We start from the raw sequence: 27166 nt of genomic DNA, 5'->3' as shown, positions 1-27166 counted from the left end.
TACGTTTACAATGACATGCACTATTCTTAGATATCAAGAAGAATTCAACCAAACGGGATATATATTTTGAATACTATCACGAAAAAGTTAAACATAAATCTGCATTGGTGAACGTTATAAAAATTGGCAAGTGCATGCTCCCAACCTCAAATTTACTGTAACACTAGTATTGCATTGAAATTAACGCCACTCTCTGTCCTGTCTGTTTAAACTCGTGAGAGATGGTCATTAATCTCTCACAGGGTAACGTTAATGTCCAATATTATGAAACAAAATACTAATAATAAATACGTAAATATTTTAATATCATATTTACTAGATTCATTCAATCATAAAAGCAAATCACTTTCTTCAAGGATTGAATTTTCTCTGCCAGCCCTGCTAAATTTTCACTTTCCATCTACTATTTATATGAGGGGTGGCCAGAAAGTAATTTCCAATTAGTAGGGACATTGATTTTTCGCAAACGCCAAAACCATGAAAAATGGTAATTGCTGCGAAGTTATGTTTAGGAATGTGCAGTGATGTTTGGACACATTTTTCGCCCATTTGAAATATCGAAATAATGCGAATTTGGCATAAAATGCGAATTGTTGGCATTTTTAACGATTTTTTGTAAAGAAATGTCCTAAAAAACGAAAAATTCCATGAAATCCAACATTCTTGTCTTTTCTAGGCCATGTTTGTGTACATAGAACATGCAAGTTTTCCAACATTTTACTCAAGAGTAAATTGTAGAGTTATATGAACATGGAATAATTCCGACAGACACATTAAGTCATGTATTTCCCACGATCAAAACCATTTGCATCACAGAGCAAAGTGGCAGGGTTCTAACAGGAGATCGAGTGCATATCTACCGTCACACGGGAGCCACATCTTCGTATGTGTCACACAAGATATGTTTTGAATTACCAAGCTAAGTGCGCACCGTCGGCATTTGTCGAGCCAGTAATAATGGAGCTCAGTCGTTAGGGCGTCTGACTACTATGCGAGAGACCCGGGGTCGATCCCCTGCGGTGGAGAACCGGGATGTTTTCCACCTATTCAAACTGCTCCGGCGACCGCCCAGCATCATACGAAGCTGGTACCTTGAGGAAACTTTGAGGGATAAAGGTAGCCAGGAGCGTGGTGCTGATCACATCACCCCCACCTTCAGCCGTGATCAAGAAAGTGTGGGACCCTAACTCCACACCCCTATACACCTTCATGGAAAAGTGCAGGGGAGCACTTTACTTTTACTTCCTCAAAAATCTGTTCCAACATATCAAACTGTCACGAAAATACGTAGACCATGTGACCTACAATTTAAAATAATAGTTTAAAAGCACAATGAAGTATTAAGTTTCGGTATGTTTGGCAGATAAATGTTCTAAAACAAAAACGCGAATTTTGGGAAACGTAACACTAACAAGTCAAAAAAGATAATGCCAATTTTTGGTGCTATAATATATCGGTATCTGTCACGTGAGATTGATTGATTTTAATTTTTTGGTGCGTCGCCACTTATGGTCATTATGCACCCTTCAGTATATACGGAGAAAATTCCATTATCTAAAATCCTTACCTTAAAATAAAAAAAAAGGGGTATGGAAAATAACTTTCAAGATATCAAACTCTCACGAAGAGGCGTAAGCCATGTGACTTACAATTTGAAACAGTAGTTTAAAAACACCATGAAGGTATAATTTCAGCTATTTGCCAGAAAATGCGCTAAAATGAAAATGTGAATTTTGGGAAAAATAACACTGTATAGTAAAAAATAAAAAATAAGAAAATACACCAATTTAAAAAAAATAACAAAATATTAAGGTCCCTACCAATTAGGCATAAATAAAACAATAATATCAGTAGTAATTTATTGCATTAGTAACAGTGAGTCCTAACTTAATTTTTGGCATAATCACCACCGTTGTTCTCGCATTTGTCGTAGCATGGCACTAAAGTTTGTATGCCCATGGTATATGTGTCTGACAAACAAACAACTGGAACTATCTCTACCGCAGTGTAGCTGTCAAATCCTTGCCCTGCCTGAAACCTATTCAGTTAAACCAGGAGATGAAAGCCAGTACATTAAAGGGCAGGGCTGTACAGAGAGTGGTCCAAGATCTCTCACATGAAGTGATGCAAAGGGCCTGTGTTGTGCTGTATGGGGTTGTGCACATTCGATTGGCCGTGAATTGTCTGCACCATCGTCTGACCATACTATCATTCACGACATCCGGTCTGCACACCTCACACAATTGCTGGTGGCTCTGTGCCAAATTCTGAGCGTGCAATGTAGGCTACATCGCAGTCTGTGGGATACTGTATGATAGCTGCAATCTTTAACCTAGAACTGTCCTAAAACGTCTGCATTACAACTGTACCAGATTACAGCTACATGCCACTTCTTCCTGCCTGCATGTTTGTGTGTCACTCTCCGACCACTATTGTTCCGTATAGGCACCATTGGAGTTTTTTTTCAGGAGGCCCCTCGTATATGAACTTTCAGAAGCTTTTATTATTAGAGTGTTCCTGTTTTAATGTGTGGTTAGCTAAATCAGGTACCTATAAAGTGTTCCCCTGTGCATAGCACCACGCCATGAAGGCGTATAGGGGGTGTGGGGGTAACGCCCCACACTTTCTTGATTCGGTCGTGAGTGGGGGTGATGTGATCAGCATCACGCCCCTGACCGCCTTTACCCCCCAGGGTTTCCCCCAGGTACCCATGTTATTCGACGCTGGGTGGGCGCCGGGGCCGCTTTCACCGTTAGAAAAGTTCCCGGATTTGAACCGGCCGGGGATCGAACCCGGGACCTTGAGCATGGTAGTCAGACGCGTTACCGACTGAGCCACCGCGGCCACCTATACAATGCAAAGAACTTAACTCTTTCATATAAGTGAAACAATTGAATCAAACAAAATAAAGTGTATAAATTTCTTGCGTTAAATTTCTAATACCTACATACCCTTTTCGTCAGCATTAAAGGTATAACTGCATGTTGTTAATTTCACAGTACTTCACTTGGATATACTGTACTGAAGCAGAAATCCCATTGATAAAGTAAGGAAATATGACACTTTATTTTGTTTGATTCAATTGTTTCACTTATATGAAAGAGTTAAGTTCTTTGCTTTACAGAGAAGAGAGAAGTAGCTTTATGCATTGAAAAATGAGTCCGCACTCATGGTTCTTTCAAGCAGAGGGTTCCAAACTTGAGTGGAAATATCAACATATAATACCGAGAATGGATAAGGAGACTGATAAATTACAAATTGTATTTCTTAATCATTCACTCTTCACTCTTATCTCATTTAGTCGTAACTTTAAAAATAATCAAGTATTTTATTTTAAAGTTACTGTGTATGACAAAATTCCGTAATCAATCCTTCCCTAGCTTGTGAATTGTAATAATTTTCCAAATTCACTATTTTGCAGTTTGAATTCAAATCATAGAGAATAGAGGAATTAAGTCAATTTCATAGAAGATAATATTGGTGTTTAACAAATCCATGCATGGATCTGTATGAGTTTATTATTTCAATTTACAAAAACATCGATTTAGTTTAGTTTGTAATTGTCAGGGAAAAATGTAAATTTTATCCTGGAAAACCTGGAAAAGTCAGGGAATTTCATTTTTGCTTGTTTGTAGCCACCCTGTAATCTCTTACACTTTGAACACCTCATTTGCACGTAATCGAATCATTTGAGAACGAAAAATAGCTTACACCTACTGTATTTTAGCCACCCCTGTGGTGGAGTGGTTAGCACGTCGCTCTACGATGCCAGAGGTCCCGGGTTCGAATCGCGGCCTGGGCATGGATATTTGTGAGTGTCCATTCATCAATTTCATCATGTCATCACATATCCCCATCTTCGCAAATTAGCCAAAAGTGGCACAAAAAGCGAAGTAAAATAAAGCAAATCAATCAACCTACTGCTTTTCTTGTGTGTTGTTCGGGCACAAAGCAATAGCACAATTGTGCGGCATCTTCCTGAAGTGTTACTGGTGTTGAGAAAAAAACTCCACTATCACACAAGCAACAGAAAAAGGAAACACAAGGTACTTTCATGCTCCCTCGCACAAATGCAGATCCTATAATAAGTGGAATGGTTAGTGACAGCGTCACCCCTGTCCCGTGAGTGACGTCAGGGTTGGGACCGCCCAGGACCCACTTTTTTCAGCTTCGGGAGGGAAGACTGCGCTACTTTCTCAACTATATTATATACTTACTTTGGTCCCAATAGCTAAGTTACCTCTCTGTGATAGCTGTAGCAAACAACTGGTCATTCTACCAACGTGATCATGGAATACTTTTAATTAGGGCTTAGCCAATACCACTATTACTGTGGCCATAAGCCACTGGTGAGGTAACTCCCAACCCCAGCAACGTCACAAAATAACCCATCTACCCAAACCAACATTCAAACATCCACGTCCAACAGTATTTTGCGGATCTAACTCGGTAACGCTAGGAGAGTTACAGTTTAAACCTTTTAAGTCCTGATCGGTCATGTGCTGACCAATGGCATTTTTGGCTACAGTCCCGGTCGGTCATACCTTGAGCGATGAAACAGAACCTTTTTTCGATGTCTTGCAATCCTGTTCATTTTCTATGCTCATGACTCAAAGTGCGTGGAACTTGAAACCAAGAGTTGATATGCATCCACAGCTACGAGCTGCCAACCCTTGTCGAAAATAACTCATGCACTTCATTGTGCATGTTGCCAACCCTTGTCGAAAATAACTCATCCACTTCGTTTCTTTTTCATTTTTTTCTTCGGATGGCAAAAGGCATTAGGAACAAAATAAATTTTGAATTATAATGTATACATGTGGTTGCAAATAAGACATAGAATTTGTTCCTGTCCCATGTCTCAACAGGGAGGGGCAAAATTTTGTATTTTTCCTTTTTTTCAATTTCAATTTGAAGCCACAAATAATAAATACATACAGATAGCAACACTTCGTCTTTTCTATGTCAGAGTACATTTTTTTCTTAGTAAAATGTTTCTTGTTTCATTAAATTATCTGCCGTAGGAAGGAAGGTATAACGATTTTTGCTAAACCTTACAAAACTCATTTAAATGGCCTGGGACAGAGGCAAAAACTACATAAGCGCCACAGGACTTTAAAGGTTAAGGACACCTTAATCAACAAAGCCAAAAGGAATACAATTACCAAAATCTCCCTTTAAGAATCAAGTTTGTTTGAATTAAACTATTTTATAGACTGATCAGAGACTATATTAATACCCTGTCACTAATAGAATTATGTAAGTGTTAACAATTTTCACGAACATCCTTCTCCCTTAGGACAAGAAATATTCTAGGAACAGATGATTAGCATTTAGAGTGACAAACTTCAGTAAATACTTTGCCCCTAATGAGTTACGCAATGAGGTCTACATCAGTAGGTATATATTGTATCGAATGAATATAACATTTCACTTTATGAGAGATATAGCAATCAATCTAGATTTACTTTAGACAATATTGACCTTGGATATGCTTCCTTGCTAGGAGGTTATGGTATCAGGTCAACACTCCAATGAACTAAAGTCTACAACCATAGAGCCCAGTATTCTCATGAGAGATTCCCCCACTGAAAGAGAACAATCAATTAGTACACAGGTTAAACACAGGCACATTGGGTGATATACTTCATAGATTGAATGACACAAACAAGAATGTACATGATACCATATATTTATTATACACCTGCTGAAATATGTAATGTACAGAGCATTCCCTGACATTCGCTACGAGACTCGGCGGCAAGCGGCCTGGCATCAGCACTTGTATTTCCTGGTGAACAGGGTCCGCAACAGTCGCTAGAGTTGGCTATTAACACACAACACAACTTCCGAGGGAGGATTATACTGGCGTCAGTCTGCAACGTCAACAGAAAGGGAAAGAGAGCAAAAAAAAGACTGTAGCGTGCAACTGTCGAGGATCCCGTTCACCGGGAAAGACCATCGCTGATGCCGGGCCGCTTTGCCGCAGAGTCTCGTAGCGAATGTCAGGGAATGCTCTGTATAGGGGCTATCCACCAGAAGGAAATGCCTTCGCGTGGACACCATACTTGTAGCACAACAACTTCCGGTTCGTAGGCTCACAACATGCCGCTAAAGGGAGCTGAGATTGTGTCATGTATGAAAGGAATGAATGGGTGTGTACAAGGAGGATGTAAACTACGATCAGGGCTAAATAATCTTTCACGGATCTCTCTTCATCCATTTCCTCGAGATCTAGATGCCAAAATTATTGTATTCATGCTGTCAGGCATGAAAATTGCAAGCCCATTAGCAGGAGTAGACTCTGCAGTAATGACAACGGATGTGCAGGAACCCAAAAAGTTGGGGCCTGAAGAAGAAAAAAGTCCCATTCTGATCCAGACTTCGGAAAAAATGATAAAGTTTAAAAGTTTATTCCCTACATATATTTTTTTTTTTTTTACTAAATGTCCGAAATTTAGTATTTTCCGCTCCTATAATGTCCCAATTTAGTCAGGAAATAACATTATTTTTCCCATTTTGAACATCAGGACTTTAAAAATACCCCATCCTGTTTCCTTCCCAACCAAAAATTTTCTGTCCCGCACCCCTTGCACTTCATTAAAGGTAGAAAAGAAATCATTCAAATCTCGATTTTCTCTCTGTTTTAGTGATATGAGCAAAAATATTACTTTTCCTTTCAAAAAATGGTCATCGTCAGATAGGTTACATGTTACGTTCTTGAAGTACATACGAACTATATTAAATTTTTGTGTAACCAGATTTTTTTTGTGTGTGTGTGTAACCAGAGGAATTTTTTTTTTTGTGTAACCAGAAAATTAAGTGCGGGTGCTATTAAATTCTCGTCTTTTGCAATGGAAATCTATTCAACATTGATAGAGAAGAGGTCCTAGGTTTGAACACCATGGTCAGGCAATGGTATGTCATTGTGTTTGTCCCATCATTAATTTTTCCAGTTTATTATTCATCTTCATCGTCATGTTTAACACAAATAGCAGAAGATTGACTTAAAATAACAATGAGCGTTTTGTATTTCTGCGTTCAAACGGGATCGAAACCAGCAAGTGTGCATTACCGCATCCCTCTGACTCACCCTGACTGAAGAAAGAAGAAAAAAAGCTTCTTTTTCCATTTTTTTTTATGTCCATACATATTGCACTTTTTCACTTACAACATAAATGTATGCATCCAAAGATTTACATGCTTTAAGCGCTCTCGCTCTGTAGGAAAAAATACTTTCTATTAAATATGTAGGCTACAAATATCGCCAATGCAACGACGATCAGCAAATGGATCTCATCCTGGAATAATGCCGTATTACTTCCTAGTTGCTCATCCAATTGATATGCAAAGGCCTCTACTTTGCCCTGGAATCCCTTCTTCTCCACGTTGTCAAGTGCTTTTATATGATCCATTTCATCCAGTATACAAAACAAGAAGAAAGGCCACAAGTACGCGCTTGAATTACCAGGCCGCCATGAACCGGAAGTTGTTGTGCTACAGTTCCACAATCGATTGTGCCATTCGATATGTTTTTGTTTACTCATGGATAGTCCCTATAAGTGAATTTTATGAAACCACCAAAAATAAAAGAAATTGTAAGATAATAAGTTTTGGCTGTATTATAATGAATTGAACTTGAATGTAAGTGTACATTAAGCAAATTGTCAACAAGACAGCATTAACATGGCACGCCCATGTTTCAAGCAGCTCATAGAAAAATTGGCACAATAGTGTTGACAACATTTTCTGTTTTATTCAAATACACAACCATCTGCCATCCAACAGCACAAACCTAATGTTATATCTGAGCAGGGATACCAATGAATGATTTACATCTCAAACTCTTATTTGCTTAAACAGAAAATTGTGTGGCCACTACTCTGATTTTACACATACTTCAATATATGTTCAGTCAAATCGGTTTGTATCCTGTACACTTAATAAAACCTTACTAAGTTAAAAGATCAAGACAGAATATGTAGATAATACTTATTTCAAACAATCTTATATAATCATATACAGACCTTTTATATTGTCTTAATTGTTGATAGTAAACCTGATTAAGATCAATACACAGAATTCAACATGTCTTTGTTGTTGTTTACCATGCACTGAAAACTTACGTACGGCAGTGTACATTTACATTGAATAGCATACGATCTTATTACCGTTGATAACACATGGTGGTTATTTTCTTTATTTTATTTTTTCACGTAAGGTCAACCCTTTCCAACCACAAGGGTCAATGATTGTACACGTTTATGTTTAAGGTATCAAGATTCTCCCTTATTGCATGAAAATAAGAATTCAGATTGAGCTTGAACTCGATAAGTTTGATGTAGCACTTTAAACTTTTGTGTCCTTGCTTCAATGTACGAACGTAAAGAGTGGATTGCAGCTAAGTGCAGATGCACTTACCATGGTCATATTTGCATTGGTTTGGTTTGGTTTGAGTTGGTGTTTTAAGTGTACTTTATGCACAGTAAGGCTAATCGGGACTGGACCTACAGTTTAAAGTGGGATCCGAACCACTTGTGCCTCCACCGGGTATCGAACCCAGGACCCCTTGATTACAAGGCAATGACGCTACCACTGCACCATGGGAGAGGCCCCTTATATTTGCATTGTCATTACACGATAAAATACTGATAGTTTCTTCATGAATCTTACGAGAAACGATCTCGAGACAACTTCGTTACACTAACACATAGATTGATCACAAAAATGGTGCGAAAACCAGTGAAATTACATTTTTTTCAAAATGGCGTCATTGCCCATTTTAGTTTGAAACGTGGTCATTATCATATGATCTAGCATAAAGTTCATGCATAGATTGCACATAAGTACACAACAAGCCCCACACAAAGATAAGTGCTTGGAACGTTATCCATCTTGGAACGTTAATGAGCTTCTTCACAGTGTTAGAGAGAAGGAACTGGCTTACTTACAACATACACATAACAGCATGGATAAGTCATGTCAGGTCCACCTTTCTTATAATCTCATGGTGATTCCGACCTACCTCAAGAGATCAAGACTTCCCGTACCTTCCATCAATGGTATCTGTCGGGCTGAAAACTTTTAATTCAACCTGACACTGTTGTGTGCATAATATCTTGGCAAAATGTACGCCACTGCAGATACCCCTCAACATTTGGCATCCATTCCTTCCACCAAGCTCCTTTGCCAACACACACAAAACAAATGAACAGCACGATATGAGACATTTTAAAAGTTTGTCCGAGCTTTCGACTCCATCTCGTAGTCATCATCAGGTTTAATAAATGGCAAGGATGCAGTTGTGGTTCTGATGAATCTAGTAGCATCTGATGGTGATGGCATCTGTTATCTGAAAATCTGTTCATATCCTCATGATTTCATATATTAGGGTAAATCAAAAAGTAAGTTAAACCCCCCTGTATAAAACAAACAAAACATTAAAAATTTACAAAATATTGGACAGAAACATATGAACATTTTAACTTTTTTTGACAGTCACCAAGGTATTCCAAGCACTTTTCAAATTATGTGACCAGTTTTTCGATTCCTTGTGTGTAAAAATTTCGTCCAATTTCAATCGAGTTGATTTTTGTGCTCATCAGTTAACAACCACGGCACCCAGTGAGAGCACAGTTTACGATGTACCCAACTGATTGTGAATCAGCTTGGACACACTATCATAGGATATGTTCAGTTTACTTGCAATCTCTAATTTCAGGGTGGCGACAGACCTGGAAAACCTGGAAAACCGGGAAAAGTCAGGGAATTTGAGGTGTCAAAAATAGTCAGGGAAATGTCAGGGAATTTCGTCTTCATTGACTTTTTTTTATTTATTTAATTTAAAGATATCCTTATGGAACTCTGCACGGGAACAGAACATTGTTATAACTCGGGCACTATGGGAGCAATCTACTTCGGATAAGTTTTTTTTTTTTTTGCAGCTAAAACATCAGCGCATGCAACCGTGTACAATTCAGAACGCCTGACCAAGGAAGGGGGTTTGGGGAGCCCGACCCCCGAATTTCAATGAAAGAAACATAAAAATCTGAAGTTTGCCCCCTCTTCTCCCACTATTTTGGGGAGAAGACGCGAAATTTAGTATTCTTTTTAAAGAATGGACATTTCTCAAGAGAATGAAACATGTTTCATGGTCTTGGGTGCCATACAAGTTGAATAATAAGCCAAAATGTGATATATTTTTTTACGAAAAATATATGTAATTTGCATTTTTGGAGGAAAATTATTATAACTCGGGCACTATGGGAGCAATCTACTTCGGATAAGTTTTGTTTTGCAGCTAAAACATCATAGCATGCAACCGTGTACAATTCAGAACGCCGGACCGAGGAAGGGGGTTTGGGGGCGCGACCCCCGAATTTCAATAGAAAAAAAACAAAAATCTGAAGTTTGCCCCTCTTCTCCCACTATTTTGGGAAGAAGGCGCGAACTTTAGTATTCTTTTCAAAGAATGGACATTTCTCAAGAGAATGAAACATGTTTCACGTTCTTGGGTGCCATACAAGTAGAATAATAAGTCAAAATGTGATTTTTTATTTTTACGAAAAATATGTAACTTGCATTTTTGGAGGAAAATTGTTATAACTCGGGCACTATGGGAGCAATCTACTTCAGATAAGTTTTGTTTTTCAGATAAAATATCATAGCATGCAATCGTGTACAATTCAGAACGCCGGCCCGAGGAAGGGGGTTTGGGGGGCGCGACCCCCGAATTTCAATAGAAAAAAACAAAAATCTGAAGTTTGTCCCCTCTTCTCCCACTATTTTGGGGAGAAGGCGCGAAATTTAGTATTCTTTTCAAAGAATGGACATTTATCAAGAGAATGAAACATGTTTCATGTTCTTGGGTGCCATACAAGTTGAATAATAAGCCAAAATGTGATATTTTTTTTTTTACGAAAAATATGTAATTTGCATTTTTGGAGGAAAATTATTATAACTCGGGCACTATGGGAGCAATCTACTTCGGATAAGTTTTGTTTTGCAGCTAAAACATCATAGCATGCAATCGTGTACAATTCAGAACGCCGGCCCAAGGAAGGGGGTTTGGGGGGCGCGACCCCCGAATTTCAATATAAAAAAAAACAAAAATCTGAAGTTTGCCCCCTCTTCTCCCACTATTTTGTGAAGAAGGCACGAACTTTAGTATTCTTTTCAAAGAATGGACATTTATCAAGAGAATGAAACATGTTTCATGTTCTTGGGTGCCATACAAGTTGAATAATAAGTCAAAATGTGATTTTTTATTTTTACGAAAAATATGTAATTTGAATTTTTGGAGGAAAATTGTTATAACTCTGGCACTATGGGAGCAATCTACTTCAGATAAGTTTTGTTTTTCAGATAAAACATCATAGCATGCAACCGTGTACAATTCAGAATGCCGGACCGAGGAGGGGGGCTGGGGGCACGATCCCCGAATTTCAACGGAAAAAACAAAAGTTTGGAGTTTGCCCCTACTTCCCCTGCTATTTTGTCGAGTTGGCGCGAAATTTAGTATTCTTTTCAAAGAGTGGACATTTCTCGAGAGCACGTAACATGTTTTATGTTCTTGGGTGCCATACAAGTTGAATAATAAGCCAAAATGTGATTTTTTTTTTTTGCGAAAAATATGTAATTTGAATTTTTGGAGGAAAATTATTATAACTCTGGCACTATAAGAGCAATCTATTTAGGATAAGTTTTGTTTTGCAGCTAAATCATCATAGCATGCAACCGTGTATAATTCAGAATGCCGAACCGAGGAAGGGGCGTTTGGGGGCGCGACCACTGATTTTCCATGAAAAAAAAAACAAGAATCTCGAGTTTACCCCCTCTTCTGCCGCTATTTTGGGGAGAAGGCGCAAACCTTAGTATTCTCCCTAAAAGAATTGACGTTTTCAAAGAGATTGAAACATATTTCATGTTCCTGGGTACCATACAAGTTGAATAATGAGCCAAAATGTGAAACTCTGTTCGGAAATGTGGCATGGATATGTTGCGGAGGGGGGGGGAGGAGGTTGGTCATCAATATGAATTTTCCAGGCTTGCTCCAGACCTGTGTCAGAGTTTCCACCCAAACATAAGTGTATGAAGGTCCAAAAAGCACATTCATTTCGTAATCAGCACCATGATACCATATGGTATCATCGGGCGAGTACGACCTTACACTGATGATACCATATGGTATCATCGGGGGAGTAAATGTTATCATTTTTTTTCCTTGTCCGTATGGGAGTAGTAAGGGGACTTGTCAACAGATGGAGGGGATAAGAGCAGGTGGCGCCGTCCGATAGTTGTCGGACGTCGTAGTAAGGCATTTTGTTGGTCAAACTGAAGGAACATGGAAACAAATAGGTTCCATTGATACATACGATTTTTGTCGAATATCGCCACCCGACAAAGTATCTCACTACAACATGCGAAAGAAATTGCATGGACTGCAACATCCAACAAAAATCGAATGCATAAACAAGAAGAGCTTTAGACTGCAAATATGCTGCTGGAATTTTATTACTCTTCTGGCTCACTTCACCTTATTTAATGTAGCAGTGCTTACGAAGGTTTTCTTTCATCATCCTGACGTATTACTGGTTTTGCACAAGTTAACATACGTTTACAATGACATTGCACTATTCTTAGATATCAAGAAGAATCCAACCAAATGGAAAATATATTGAATACTATCACGAAAAAGTGAAACATAAATCTGCATTAGTGAACGTTATAAAAATTGGCAAGTGCATGCTCCCAACCTCAAATTTACTGCAACACTGTAAATTCCTGTCTGTTTAAACTCATGAGAGATGGTCATTAATCTCTCACTGAGTAAAGTTAATGTCCAATATTATGAAATAAAATACTAATAATAGATACGTAAATATTTGAATATCATATTTACTCGAATCATACAATCATAAAAGCAAATCACTTTCCTCAAGAATTGACTTTTCTCTGCCAGCCCTGCTAAATTTTCACTTTCCATCTACTGATTTATACGAGGGGTGGCCAGAAAGTAATTTCCAATTAGTAGGGACATTGATTTTTCGCAAACGCGAAAAGTGTGAAAAATGGTAATTGCTGCAAAGTTATGTTTAGGAATGTGCAGTGATGATGTCTGGACACATTTTTCGCCCATTCGAAATAATGTGAATTTGGCATAAAATGCGAATTGTTAGCGTTTTTAGCGATTTTTTTTAAAAGAGATGTCCTAAAACAACGAAAAATTCCATGAAATCCAACGTTCTTGTCTTTTGTAGGCCATGTTTGTGTACATAGAACATGCAAGTTTTCCAACATTTTACTCAAGAGTAAACTATAGAGTTATACGTACATGGAATTAACAAGTGAAAAAAAGATAATGCCAATTTTTGGTGCCATAATATATCGGTATCTGTCACGTGAGATTGATTGATTTTAATTTCTTGGGTTCGTCGCCACTTATGGTCATTATGCACCCTTCAGTATATACGGGGAAAATTCCATTATCTAAAATCCTTACCTTAAAATTAAAAAAGAGGTATGGAGAATAACTTTCCCGAAATAACTTTCAAGATATCAAACTCTCACGAAGAGGCGTAAGCCATTTGACTTACTTTGAAACAGTAGTTTAAAAACACCACGAAGGTATAATTTCAGATATTTGCCAGAAAATGCGCTAAAATGAAAATGTGAATTTTGGGGAAAATAACACCGTGTAGTAAAAAATAAGAAAACACACCAATTTAAAAAAAAAAAAAAAAAAAAAATATCAAGGTCCCTACCGATTAGGCATAAATAAAACAAGAATATCAGTTGTACTTTATTACATTAGTAACAGAGAGTCCTAACCTAATTTTCGGCATAATCACCACCGTTGTTCTGGCATTTGTCGTAGCATGGCACTAAATTTTGTATGCCCATGATATATGTGTCTGACAGCAAAGACTGGAACTATCTCTACCGCAGTGTAGCTGTCAAATCCTCGCCCTGCCAGAAACCTCTTATGTTAAACAAAGAGATGAAAGTCGGTACATTCAAGGCCAGGGCTGTACAGGGAGTTGTCCAAGATCTCTCGCCCGAAGTGATGCAAAGTACCCGTGTGTACTCAGCTGTATGGGGTTGTGCACATTCGATTGGCCTTCCGTGAATTGTCTGCACCATCGTCTGACCTTACTATCACTCACGACGTCCGGTCTGCACACCTGACACGATTGCTGGTGGCTCTGTGCCAAATTCTGAGCGTGCAATGTAGGCTACATCGCAGTCGGTGGGAGACTGTATGAGAGCTGCAATCTTTAACCTAGAACTGTCCTAAAACGGCTGCATTGCAACTGTACCAGATTACAGCCACATGCCACTTCTTCCTGCCTGCATGTGTGTGTCGCTCTCCGACCACTAGTGCTGCGTATAGGCACCTTTGGAGGAGCTTTTTTCAGGATGCCCCTCGTATATGAACTTTCAGAAGCTTTTATTATTAGTGTTCCTGTTTTAATGTGTAATTAGCTAAATCAGGTACCTATACAATGCAATTCTATAAATTCCTTGCGTTCAATTTCTAATACCTACATACCCTTTTCGTCAGTATTAATGGTATAACTGCATACTGTCAGTTTCATAGTACTTCACTTGGATATATTGTACTGAAGCAGAAATCTCATTGATAATGTAAGGAAATATGACACTTTATTTTGTTCGATTCAATTGTTTCACTTATATGCAAGAGTTAAGTTGTTTGCTTTACAGAGAAGAGAGAAGTAGCTTTATGCATTGAAAAATGAGTCCGCACTCATGGTTCTTGCAAGCAGAGGGTTCCAAACCTCAGTGGAAATATCAACATATAATACGGAGAATGTATAGCTAAGGAGACTGATAAATTACAAATTGTATTTCTTAATCAATCACTCTTCACTCTTATCTCATTTAGTCGTAACTTTAAAAATAATCAAGTGTTTTATTTTAAACTTACTGCATATGAAAAATTCCGTAATCCTTCCCTAGCTTGTGAATTGTAATAATTTTCCAAATTCACTATTTTGCAGTTTGAATTCAAATCATAGAAATTAAGTCAATTTCATAGAAGATAATATTGGTACTTAACAAAACCATACGTGGATCTGTGTGAGTTTATTATTTCTATTTGCAAAAAGATCGATTTAGTTAACTTTGTAATTGTCAGGGAAAAATGTAAATTTTGTCCTGGAAAACCTGGAAAAGTCAGGGAATTTCATTTCTGCTTGTTTGTAGCCACCCTGAATTTTCACATGGCGGTTGGCAAGAATGTTTGCATTCCCATGCTCTGTGTTGGTGATAGTGTTCACAGCTGCAGGCTGCCAGATACGCGGTTTGCTGTGCACGTTCGTTCTTTCCTCTTTGAACATCTGACACCATTTCCGATCGTGGGGTGTGACATTGCATTCTCACCATACACCTCGACAATTTGGCAATGGGTTTCACTCAAATTTTGCCTTTATGCCTACAAAAATTGGACGACAAAGTGCACCTCAATGTTGGACGCAACCTCAATACGATGTGCCATACTTGCACTGTGACTACTTGCATATACATCGGGTGTGTAGAGAAAAGATGCAATTCAAGCCAATCCCGATACCAATGATCATACTCTTAATAATTCCCACTGATATGGGTACCAATATTTAAAGATTCTAGCATTTTAATGTTGCTAAGAACAATGAAAGAGAATAAAATTCAATAAGATTTGAACAAACAATGGCAAGAACTCATGACCTTGACAGTGTGTAGTCAGCACCGCAACTGAAGGTATGGAGAAGGGTCCACTTGTGGTTGTATTGGTGTGAGAAATAAAGTAAAAGATAAATTCAGCATGGTCTGAGACACGATCCATAGTAGTTAAGGGTTACATAAACTTGAGACAGGAATGAAACATGATACTTTGTTACCATATTATTTTATGTTCTAGGTCGTGGAGAACCAGATCCAGAAGCTAAAGCAGGTGCACGATTGACCTGCCACCTTCTCTTGCGGTTGTTTAAAACTGTAGAAACCCCTCAGCCAGCTCTCTACTCTGTTGGTAAGTGCTTGTGAAGGAGACTACAGCTACAGGAGTAACTCCTTTGTTTACAATGTTTAAATATTAAGATATTTGTGGTAAAAAAAATTACGTATACAGACTGTGTTTCAGCTAGTGAACTCTCTTTGTGAAAGAGTTCCCTGGTTTTTCCCCACATTTAGATTAATATGTATCACATACACATTGACTGTAATGGCATTAATCGTTCCATCAAACTACCTATGATCAAAAATGCATTTTAATAATGTTTTGTCTCCAGGAGATCCTATTGTCATAACACTGCCAGACATGATACTGTACTACCACAATCCTTTTGGATATAAAAAAATTACTGCAGTGGGTTTAGTCACCAGTCAAATATTTCTTATCATGCACAGTGTTGCATCTGGGTTAAAAGTTAAAGAACGAGATTTTTTGGGTGGGAGGGAGAGGGGAGCAAGTCAGGCTAATCATTGAATCAATAAAATTATTCGTAATTTTTAACAATATATGTGGGTTCTTGTTAATTCCATTTTTCAATTATCTGGCATCTGCCAACTTCCTTTGGAAGATCTACTCATCCTCCCAAGCCAGAAGATAAATTATAACTCCATTAAGCCTTGTTTCCATGATTATGAAAAACTAAATATGCTGACCAAGGCAGTAATTTATTTTATTAAAAACATAAACTAACGTAACGTTTCAACCTTCTAGCAAGGTCTTCTTCAGACTCTGTATCAACTTTTGTACTTGATACAGAGTCTGAAGAAGACCTTGCTAGAAGGTTGAAACGTTACGTTAGTTTATGTTTTTAATAAAATAAATTACTACCTTGGTCAGCATATTTAGTTTTTCAGAAGATAAAGTGTGTGACAGAGAAAATGATGCAAGCTGCAGAGGGGACCGGTTATTCTTCATGGTGTCTATAAACGAGGAATTCTGGGAATTGTGCATGATTATTATTAATGTGTAATTATTTTTGTTACTGGGAATTCTGCATGAATTTTCCTCAAAGGGGTGAAATAATGACCATGTTGAATTCCAAATGCACTTTTGCAGTTGAATGGGGAGGGTTCGTTTTTTCTTTTTTTTAATCTGTCACCCTCTAGCTTGATTGAAAGTTTGTATTATTACCTTAAAATGTAGGCTAGAGGGGGGGGGTCACTTTATTTTAGATGACACAAAAGGGGAACAATCACTGCCTTTACTGACCATTATATTACTGCTTGGATGTGGTAATTGGTTAATTCTAGATTTCAAGGGGAATGGTGATCAACATTAACACTTACATTAATTGATTACTTAGGTAAGATGATTGCCTAATTTATCATGTCAAGGAGGTAAGGGAGTTATCACATGAATATATGTCCGAGGGAAAGGGAGTGGTGAGTTGTCAATTACTCTTACGTTAATCACAATTTATTATTAGTTTTGGTAACACTTTACTATACCAGAGACGGATTTCTTCAAATTTACAGGAGAAAGTATTTACGCAAATCATTTTCTGTAGAGTTGTTGATGTTCGGGAATGTAGTTTTGCTCCATTTTAATGTGAATGCATGTGGTTTTCTACGAAAGTCTATTTCCGACGAGCTATTGCTGCTGCCGCCATTTGCTTTCTGCACGAGAGCACAATACGCACTATTGCTGCTGCTACAACATGACGTGTTGAGGATGCATCGTGAAGTTGTTGCCGGGTGTGGAAGATGCCGTGGAATTTGTAATTCTGATGTTGTCCGTATATGCTAAATTGAACGAAAGGAGTGCTAATGGAACCTAACCTAACAGGCCTAACCTAACCTAGTAGGCATACCTTGTTCCCGTGATAGTTCGTGGGGCTATCGTATGTAAGAAATATACATTATTTTCGTTAGAAATGCATTTTTTCACCTAAAGAAATGTTCTGCAATGCAGAATAATACGTTAGCAATGTAAAAAATTGTGAAATAAATCATAGTTAGGTGTCTCCGGTATAGTAAAATAGTACGTTAGTTTTTTATATGTCTGGGGGTCCATAAAATATTCAAATAGCTAGAAAGGTGTATAAGGACCTACTTGTAAATATTTAGTGTAAAATGTTAATACAATTTCATTTCTATTGTAACATTTCTTATTACTTTTTACTCTCAGTAATCTGGCACCTTCTGTGCAAGGAATGGCTGCAGGGTGGCGACAGACCTGGAAAACCTGGAAAACCGGGAAAAGTCAGGGAATTTGAGGTATCCAAAAAAGTCAGGGAAATGTCAGGGAATTTCGTCTTCATTGACCTTTTTTTTTAATATTTATTTATTTAAAGATATCGTTATGGAACTCTGCACGGGAACAGGAAATCTCGTTCATAAGTTTCGGCCTCAACTTTTAGGCAACACAACCACGGCGCCAGAAACCAGTGATGGCAGGAAGAGAGAGAGAGAGATAGAGAGAGAGAGAGAGAGAGAGAGAAATTTCTCTCTGCGGGAATTTTAAATTCGAACACTCTTTGAAGGTAAATTGTTATAACTTGGGCACTATGGGAACAATCTACTTCGGATAACTTTTGTTTTGCAGCTAAAACATCAGCGCATGCAACCGTGTACAATTCAGAACACCGGACCGAGGAAGGGGGGCTTGGGGGGCACGTCCCCCGAATTTCAATGGAAAAAACATAAAAATCTGGAGTTTGCCCCCTCTTCTCTCACTATTTTGGTGATAAGGCGCGAAATTTAGAATTCTTTTCAAAGAATGGACATTTATCAAGAGAACGAAACATGTATCATATTCTTGGGTGCCATACAAGTTGAATAAAAGCCAAAATGTGATTTTTTAAATTTTTTTTTTTTTACGAAAAATAGGTAATTTGCATTTTTGGAGGAAAATTGTTATAACTCGGGCACTATGGGAGCAATCTACTTCGGATAACTTTTGTTTTTCACCTAAAATATCAGAGGATGCAACCGTGTACAATTCAGAACGCCGAATCGAGGAAGGGGGTTTGGGGGGCGCGAACCCCGAATTTCAATGAAAAAAACCATAAAAATCTGGAATTTGCCCCCTCTTCTCCCGCTATTTGGGAAGAAGGCGCGAAATTTAGTATTATTTTCAAAGAATTGACATTTCTCAAGAGAGAGAAACATGTTTCATGTTCTTGGGTGCCATACAAGTTGAATAATAAGCCAAAATGTGATTTTTATTTTTACGAAAAATAGGTAATTTGCATTTTTGGAGGAAAATTGTTATAACTCGGCCACTATGGGAGCAATCTACTTCGGATAACTTTTGTTTTTCAGCTAAAACATTCGAGCATGCAACCGTGTACAATTCAGAACGCCAAACCGAGGAAGGGGGGTTTGGGGGCGCGAACACCGAATTTCAATGAAGAAAAACATAAAAATCTGGAGTTTGCCCCCTCTTTTCCCGCTATTTTGGGAAGAAGGCGCAAACCTTAGTATTCTCTTCAAAGAATGGACGTTTCCAAAGAGATTGAAACATTGTTTCATATTCCTGGGTGCCACAAAAGTTGAATAATGAGCCAAAATGTGAAATTCTGTTCGGAAATATGGCATGGATATGTTGCGCAGAGGGGGGGGGGGGAGGTTGGTCATAAATATGAATTTCCCAGGCTTGCTCCAGACCTGTGTCAGAGTTTCCACCCAAACATAACAGTATCAAGGTCCAAAAAGCACATTCATTTCGTAATCAGCACCATGATACCATATGGTATCATCGGGCCAGTACGACCTTACTCTGATGATACCATATGGTATCATCGGGCCAGTACGACCTTACTCTGATCATCGGGGAAGTAAAGGTTAAGCCTCTAAATATTACGTGGAAAATGCATTGAATTATCATTTTTTTCTTGTCCGTATGAGAGTAGTAAGGGGACTTGTCAACAGATGTAGGGGATGAGGGCGGGTGGCGCCGTTCTATAGTTGTCGGACATCGTAGTAAGGCATTTTGTTGGGCAAACTGAAGGAACATTGAAACAAATAGGTTCCATTGATACATACGATTTTTGTCGAATGTTGCCACCCGACAAAGTATCTCACTACAACATGCGACAGAAATTGCATGGACTGCAACATCCAACAAAAATCGCATGCATAAACAAGAAGAGCTTTAGACTGCAAATATGCTGCTGGAATTTTATTACTCTTCTGGCTCACTTCACCTTATTTAATGTAACCGTGCTTACGAAGGTTTTCTTTCATCATCCTGACGTTAACATACGTTTACAATGACATTGCACTATTCTTAGATATCAAGAAGAATCCAACCAAACGGGATATATATTGAATACTATCACGAAAATGTGAAACATAAATCTACATTGGTGAACGTTATAGAAATTGGCAAGTGCATTCTCCCAAACTCAAATTTACTGCAACACTAGTATTGCAATGAAATTAACGCCACTCTCTGTCCTGTCTGTTTAAACTCGTGAGAGATGGTCATTAATCTCTCACTGAGTAAGGTTAATGTCCAATATTATGAAATAAAGTACTAATAATAAATACATAAATATTTTAATATCATATTTACTCGAATCATTCAATTATAAAATCAAATCACTTTCTTCAAGAATTGACTTTTCTCTGCCAGCCCTGCTAAATTTTCACTTTCCATCTACTAATTTATACGAGGGGTGGCCAGAAAGTAATTTCCTATTAGTAGGGACATTGACTTTTTGCAAACGCCAAAACCGTGAAAAATTGTAATTGCTGCGAAGTTATGTTTAGGAATGTGCAGTGATGTCTGGACACATTTTTCGCCCGTTCGAAATATTGAAATAATGCGAGTTTGGCATAAAATGCGAATTGTTGGCGTTTTTAGCGATTGTTTTTAAAGAAATGTCCTAAAACAACCAAAAATTCAATGAAATCCAACATTCTTGTATTTTCTAGGCCATGTTTGTGCACATAGAACATGCAAGTTTTCCAACATTTTACTTAAGAGTAAACTATAGAGTTATACGTACATGGAATAATTCCGACAGCCACGTTAAATCGTGTATTTCCCACGATTTTTTCAACTTCTATCAAAACCATTTGCATCACAGAGCAAAGTGGCAGGGTTCTAACAGGAGATCGAGTGCGTATCTACCGTCACATGGGAGCCACATCTTCGTATTTGTCGCACGAGATATGTATTGAATTACCAAGATAAGTGCGCACCATCGGCATTTGTCGAGCGAGTAATAATGGAACTCAGTCGTTAGGGCGTCACGGAAGGCATTCTCCGGAATAGCCTTTAGAGCCGCGGTGCAAGATGCTTGGATCCCCTCTGTCCTCTCAAAATGCTTGCCTTTCATCGGCCTTTTCAGGCGAGGAAACAAAAAAAAATCCGGGGGGGGGGGGGCACAGTTGGGCTGTAGGTCGGCTGCGGAAGCGTTGGGATGCCTGCCTTGGTCAGGTAGCTGGTCACAAGAAAGGCGGTGTGAGCCGAGGCGTTGTCGTGGTGCAACTTCCAGTCGGCTGCGATGTCTTGTCGGACCCGATTGAACCTTCGTTTGAGTCTCTTGAGCACTTCCACATAACACTTGGCGTTGACGGTTTGTCCAGGAGGAACAAATTCATGGTGGACGATGCCTTTGATGTCAAAAAAGATGTCAAAGTCGGTGTTTGTCGAAGTTGAAGGTCTTCCAGCACGGTCTTCATCGGCGACCTCTTCCCGGCTTTCCGAAAAGGCCTTGTGCCACCGAAACATACCACTTCTTGCTAAAGTATCATCTGGGTAAGCGTGCTTGATCATATCAAACGTCTCTGTCGCAGATTTACCGAGTTTCACACAGAATTTAATCGCGTACCTCTGCTCTAACGAACGCTGCATTTTCGGCTTGCACCACTCACAGAAACACGTTGCTCGAAAAAGCCTGTCCTGACTCTCCGGGTGCTCGGAGACAACTGACTAGCCGCTTGTAGGTTAGGTAGGAACCCCCTCTACCGAATACAGTCAGTGCGCGCGCGCTCCGAAGTACAGTCGCGGCGAAAAAAAATCAGTCCTATTACTTTCCGGACAAACCCTGTATGCAAGAGACCAGGGGTCGATCCGCTGCGGGAGAAAACCGGGCTGTCTTCCACCTATTCAAACTGCTCTGGCACCCACCCAGCATCATATGAAGCTGGTACCTTGAGGAAACTTTGAGGGATAAAGGTAGCCAGAAGCGTGGTGCTGATCACATCACCCCCACCTTCAGTCGTGATCAAGAAAGTGTGGGGCCCTAACTCCACACCCCTATACACCTTCATGGAAAAGTGCAGGGAGCACTTTACTTTTACTTCCTCAAAAATCTGTTCCAACATATCAAACTGTCACGAAAATACGTAGACCATGTGACCTACAATTTAAAATAATAGTTTAAAAGCACAATGGAGCATTAAGTTTCGGTATATTTGGCAGATAAATGTTCTAAAACAAAAACGCGAATTTTGGGAAATGTAACACTAACAAGTCAAAAAAAGATAATGCCAATTTTTGGTGCCATAATATATCGGTATCTGTCACGTGAGATTGATTGATTTTAATTTTTTGGGTGCGTCGCCACTTATGGTCATTATGCACCCTTCAGTACATACGGGGAAAATTCCATTATCTAAAATCCTTACATTAAAATTAAAAAGGGGTATGGAAAATAACTTTCCCAAAATAACTTTCAAGATATCAAACTCTCACGAAGAGGCGTAAGCCATGTGACTTACAATTTGAAACAGTAGTTTAAAAACACCATGAAGGTATAATTTCAGATATTTGCCAGAAAATGCGCTAAAATGAAAATGTGCATTTTGGGAAAAAGAACACTGTATAGTAAAAAATAAAAAATAAGAAAATACACAAATTTGAAAAAAATAACAAAATATCAAGGTCCCTACCCATTAGGCATAAATGAAACAAGAATATCAGTTGTAATTTATTGCATTAGTAACAGTGAGTCCTAACCTCATTTTCGGCATAATCACCACCGTTGTTTTGGCATTTGTCGTAGCATGTCACTAAATTTTGTATGCCCATGGTATATGTGTCTGACAGCAAAGACTGGAACTATCTCTACCGCAGTGTAGCTGTCAAATCCTTGCCCTGCCAGAAACCTCTTCAGTTAAACAAAGAGATGAAAGTCTGTACATTCAAGGCCAGGGCTGTACAGGGAGTGGTCCAAGATCTCTCACCTGAAGTGATGCAAAGTGCCCGTGTGTACTCAGCTGTATGGGGTTGTGCACATTCGATTGGCCTTCCGTGAATTGTCTCCACCATCGTCTGACCATACTATCACTCACGACGTCCGGTCTGCACACCTCACACGATTGCTGGTGGCTCTGTGTCAAATTCTGAGCGTGCATTGTAGGCTACATCGCAGTCGGTGGGAGACTGTATGAGAGCTGCAATCTTTAACCTAGAACTGTCCTAAAACGGCTGCATTGCAACTACCAGATTACAGCTACATGCCACTTCTTCCTGCCTGCATGTGTGTGTGTCTATCTCTGACCACTAGTGCTACGTATAGGCACCATTGGAGCTTTTTTCAGGATGCCCCTCGTATATGAACTTTTCAGAAGCTTTTATTATTAGAGTGTTCCTGTTTTAATGTGTGGTTAGCTAAATGAGGTACCTATACAATGCAATTCTATAAATTGCTTGCGTTAAATTTCTAATACCTACGTACCCTTTTCGTCAGCATTAATAGAATAACTACATGTTGTCAGTTTCACAGTACTTCACTTGAATATACTGTACTGAAGCAGAAATCTCATTGATAATGTAAGGAAATATGACACTTTATTTTGTTCGATTCAATTGTTTCACTTATATGCAAGAGTTAAGTTGTTTGCTTTTCAGAGAAGAGAAAAGTAGCTTTATGCATTGAAAAATGAGTCTTTACTCATGGTTCTTGCAAGCAGAGGGTTCCAAACCTCAGTGGAAATATCAACATATAATACCGAGAATGTATAATGAGACTGATAAATTACAAATTGTATTTCTTAATCAATCACTCTTCACTCTTATCTCATTTAGTCGTAACTTTAAAAAGAATCAAGTATTTTATTTTAAACTTACTGCGTATGACAAAATTCCGTAATCCTTCCCTAGCTTGTGAATTGTAATAATTTTCCAAATTCACTATTTTGCAGTTTGAATTCAAATCATAGAGAAATTAAGTCAATTTCATAGAAGATAATATTGGTACTTAACAAAACCATACTTGGATCTGTATGAGTTTATTATTTCCATTTGCAAAAACATCGATTTAGTTTAGTTTGTAATTGTCAGGGAAAAATGTAAATTTTGTCCTGGAAAACCTGGAAAAGTCAGGGAATTTCATTTCTGCTTCTTTGTAGCCACCCTGGGCTGGAATAGCAAGAGTTCCGTACCATTATTTCCTGAACATATGCTCTTGTGTCCGATATTTATGCATCTAAGATTTTTATTATTAAGTTGGTTATCTGTTGTAGTTTAATTCTGTACATATTTCCTTCCAGGTACATCCCCTCACCCATTGCCTAACAAGCAAGGATTCAGTGTGAAGCTTAGTTGCGACAGACACCTGTTGGCTGCAGCCCATAATATTATAAAAGTTGGGGCTGTTGTGGCTGTTCTGAAGGTAGGCATTAAGACACATTTTACGGTGTATACATATTTGCCAAGTATCATTATCTGCTATTCAGAATTTATTAACACTTTGAAGATAAGCTTGGGCCATTGAAAAGTTAAGTTTCCTTGTGGTAAATCTGTTGTAGATGTGTTTTTATTAGGTCTGAGCCTAAATTTGCTCTTCATTTATATGACGTGTGAATGAAATTCTTGTAATCTAATGATTAGTCTGTGAAGTCTGTTGCAGTATAGAGTTGTTATTGCATTTTCTTCCTTTCTGCCAGGCGATATTAGTTGTTGGAGATGCCACAGCCCGAGACACGAAATCCAAGAAAGACAACACGAAAGGCAGTGCGGGCGAACTCAGCATCAGCCACATTTTAGGGACCAGTGACCTGCTGGGGGGTGGAGAAGATCCACTGATGGATTTAGGGTAATCAATTCTGTGATTTTTATATCCTTTTTCTTTGTTTTCATCACTGAAAGCCACATTGTCTCATGGCTGGAAAAATTGTATTCATAGGTTAGGCACAAATTGTGTCAAGGTTGCAGAGTTCCCACAGATTTTGAAAGTTAGATAAATTTAAAAGGGTCAGATAAATTATGCTGGACAGGCAAGATAAATTTAAAAGGGTCAGATAAATTATGCTGGACAGGCAAGAAACTGAAATTTAGTTTTTAAGAGTAAAAACTAGTGTTGGCAGCTTTCATTTTGTAAATATTAGTTTTATTATAACCAACATAACTACAGATAAAACTAATTTTCACTAGTCATGCTCCAGTTTAATACACGTAAAGTTCCTTTTTCTAAAGCCACGAATAAGGATTTTCTAGAATTTTTGTTATGTATAATATTTGATTGATTGATCGATTTGCTGTATTTTACTTCGCTTTTGTTCCACTTTGGCTAATTTGCGAAGATGGGGATGAGTGGTGATGTGATGAAATTGAGGAATGGACACTCACAAACATCCATGCCCAGGCCGGGATTCGAAACCAGGTCCCCTGGTATAATACATTTGTTTGTTAGTACAACATATTAATCTACAATGAATATATTATGTTCATAGCCTTACTTATTTTTTATTATCTTATATTTTGTCAAGTTCACCAGTCTTCTTCAAGAATAAATTATGTAATATATGGTTCCTATAAAACACAGGACACACTTCAATAAAAAGTCATTGGTACAACACCTAACGTTGACAACACTTGTTTAATTGTGTAAGCAACAGATCCCATTGCAGCAGCACAGGTAGAGACAATTCCACGCAGATAAAACAGCGATAGCGAAAAATCAGGCGAAGCCAGACCGGCTCGGTAGCTCTGTGGTTAGAGCAATGGCACAGTATGCCAGAGACCCAGGTTTGAGTCCTGGTCGAGCCTGCATTTTTCGCTGAAAATTTGTATGTAGTACATCTCCTGTGTGTGCCTAATCTTCAACATATTTTAACTTGCACCTTTTACATGTGGTATTATAGTTATTTTAATGCTGCATTCTCCAACATGTAAATGCTCCTTTTTCAAAACCTTTCCCTGAAGTAACAAAGTGAACTTGGTGAAATAAGAGTAACATCCTTATTACAAAGTGCCAAGGTGATAACATTGTATTATAAAGCCTATCAGATCCACACATTAATTAACCTTTTGGATCCCAAGCGTCTCGATCGAGATACCCAAATGTAAGCCTCACTGTCCCAAGCATCTCGATCGAAATGCTGTGTCAAGGTCGTAGTTTTTACATTATAACTTTTCTATTTTTGGCTAGAATTTCGATTTTTTTTTATATTGTTCCTAACACATGTATATAACAGAAATGTTTTTTTGCATTTTTTTTGTCTTCGTGAAAATGAAGGGGGAAAGGCGGGAAAAGGGACTTCTCTTTTGCGTCTCTTTTCAAGGTCAAATTTTTGCCGACAAAGGAACACTGGCTTTGTTGTTCTAAAGCAATGCTTTTCACTCCCGACTGTGAACTGCTTTCGAAGGAAGCTTGTTTATTAGTATCCGATGTCAGAATGAAAGTTTTTCGTGAGGGGGAGGGGGAAGACTGCTTGCTGAATCTGCGTTGTGAGAATGGAATTTCGAAGTGCACTGAAGGAACCCTTTGTTTTTTTAGCACAAGTGTCCACAAGTTGCGACAGGGGTTACCCTGCATTGTCTAAAAATAGAATTTCAAGCAGCTGCAAGAATCGGTGCTCATTTTTCACTGCGTTCTAGCTTTTCGTCCGTGAATGTTGTGCGTAGGTGTCGTTTTGTGCCCAAGTGCGAGGACAATTTTTTGGGTGAAGTGACAATTTTTTAAAATAATTTTTGGGGGTTTTCTCCCTTCCCCCTCCATATATACGCCAAATTTGCATAAATTTTGCATTTTGTGCATTTTGACATTTTTTCGGGGGGGGGGGGGGGAACACCATTTTTTTAAGAAAAGTATTTTTGAGGGGATTTTCCCCCTTTCCCCCTCCTTATGTAAGCCGAATGTGCATAAATTAAATATCGTCTGAATCTGTGATTCATTCTGCGTACAACGGTATATCTTTCATATCTCTAGGGCATTTAATTTCTGAGCTATAGTCATTTCAAGGTACCGCTACATTT

General features: G+C 38.5%; 1 protein-coding gene across 2 annotated transcripts in view; it reads left to right on the top strand.

Moving 5' to 3' along the window:
- LOC145993881 (mediator of RNA polymerase II transcription subunit 12-like) overlaps positions 1-27166 on the top strand; it is a 224189-nt gene that overhangs the window by 116106 nt on the left and 80917 nt on the right. For both annotated transcript variants that reach the window (XM_083129754.1, XM_083129753.1), the window contains 3 exons: positions 15920-16030; positions 24460-24581; positions 24856-25004. In XM_083129754.1, coding sequence (XP_082985880.1) covers positions 15920-16030; positions 24460-24581; positions 24856-25004 — 382 coding nt within the window. The remainder of the gene's footprint in view (positions 1-15919; positions 16031-24459; positions 24582-24855; positions 25005-27166) is intronic.

This window comes from Lepisma saccharinum, chromosome 10 (assembly GCF_977018435.1).
Source record: "Lepisma saccharinum chromosome 10, izLepSacc3.1, whole genome shotgun sequence".
NCBI lineage: Eukaryota > Metazoa > Arthropoda > Insecta > Zygentoma > Lepismatidae > Lepisma > Lepisma saccharinum.
Note: the sequence above shows the minus strand (reverse complement) of the source record. Positions and strands in the feature narration are given on the sequence as shown.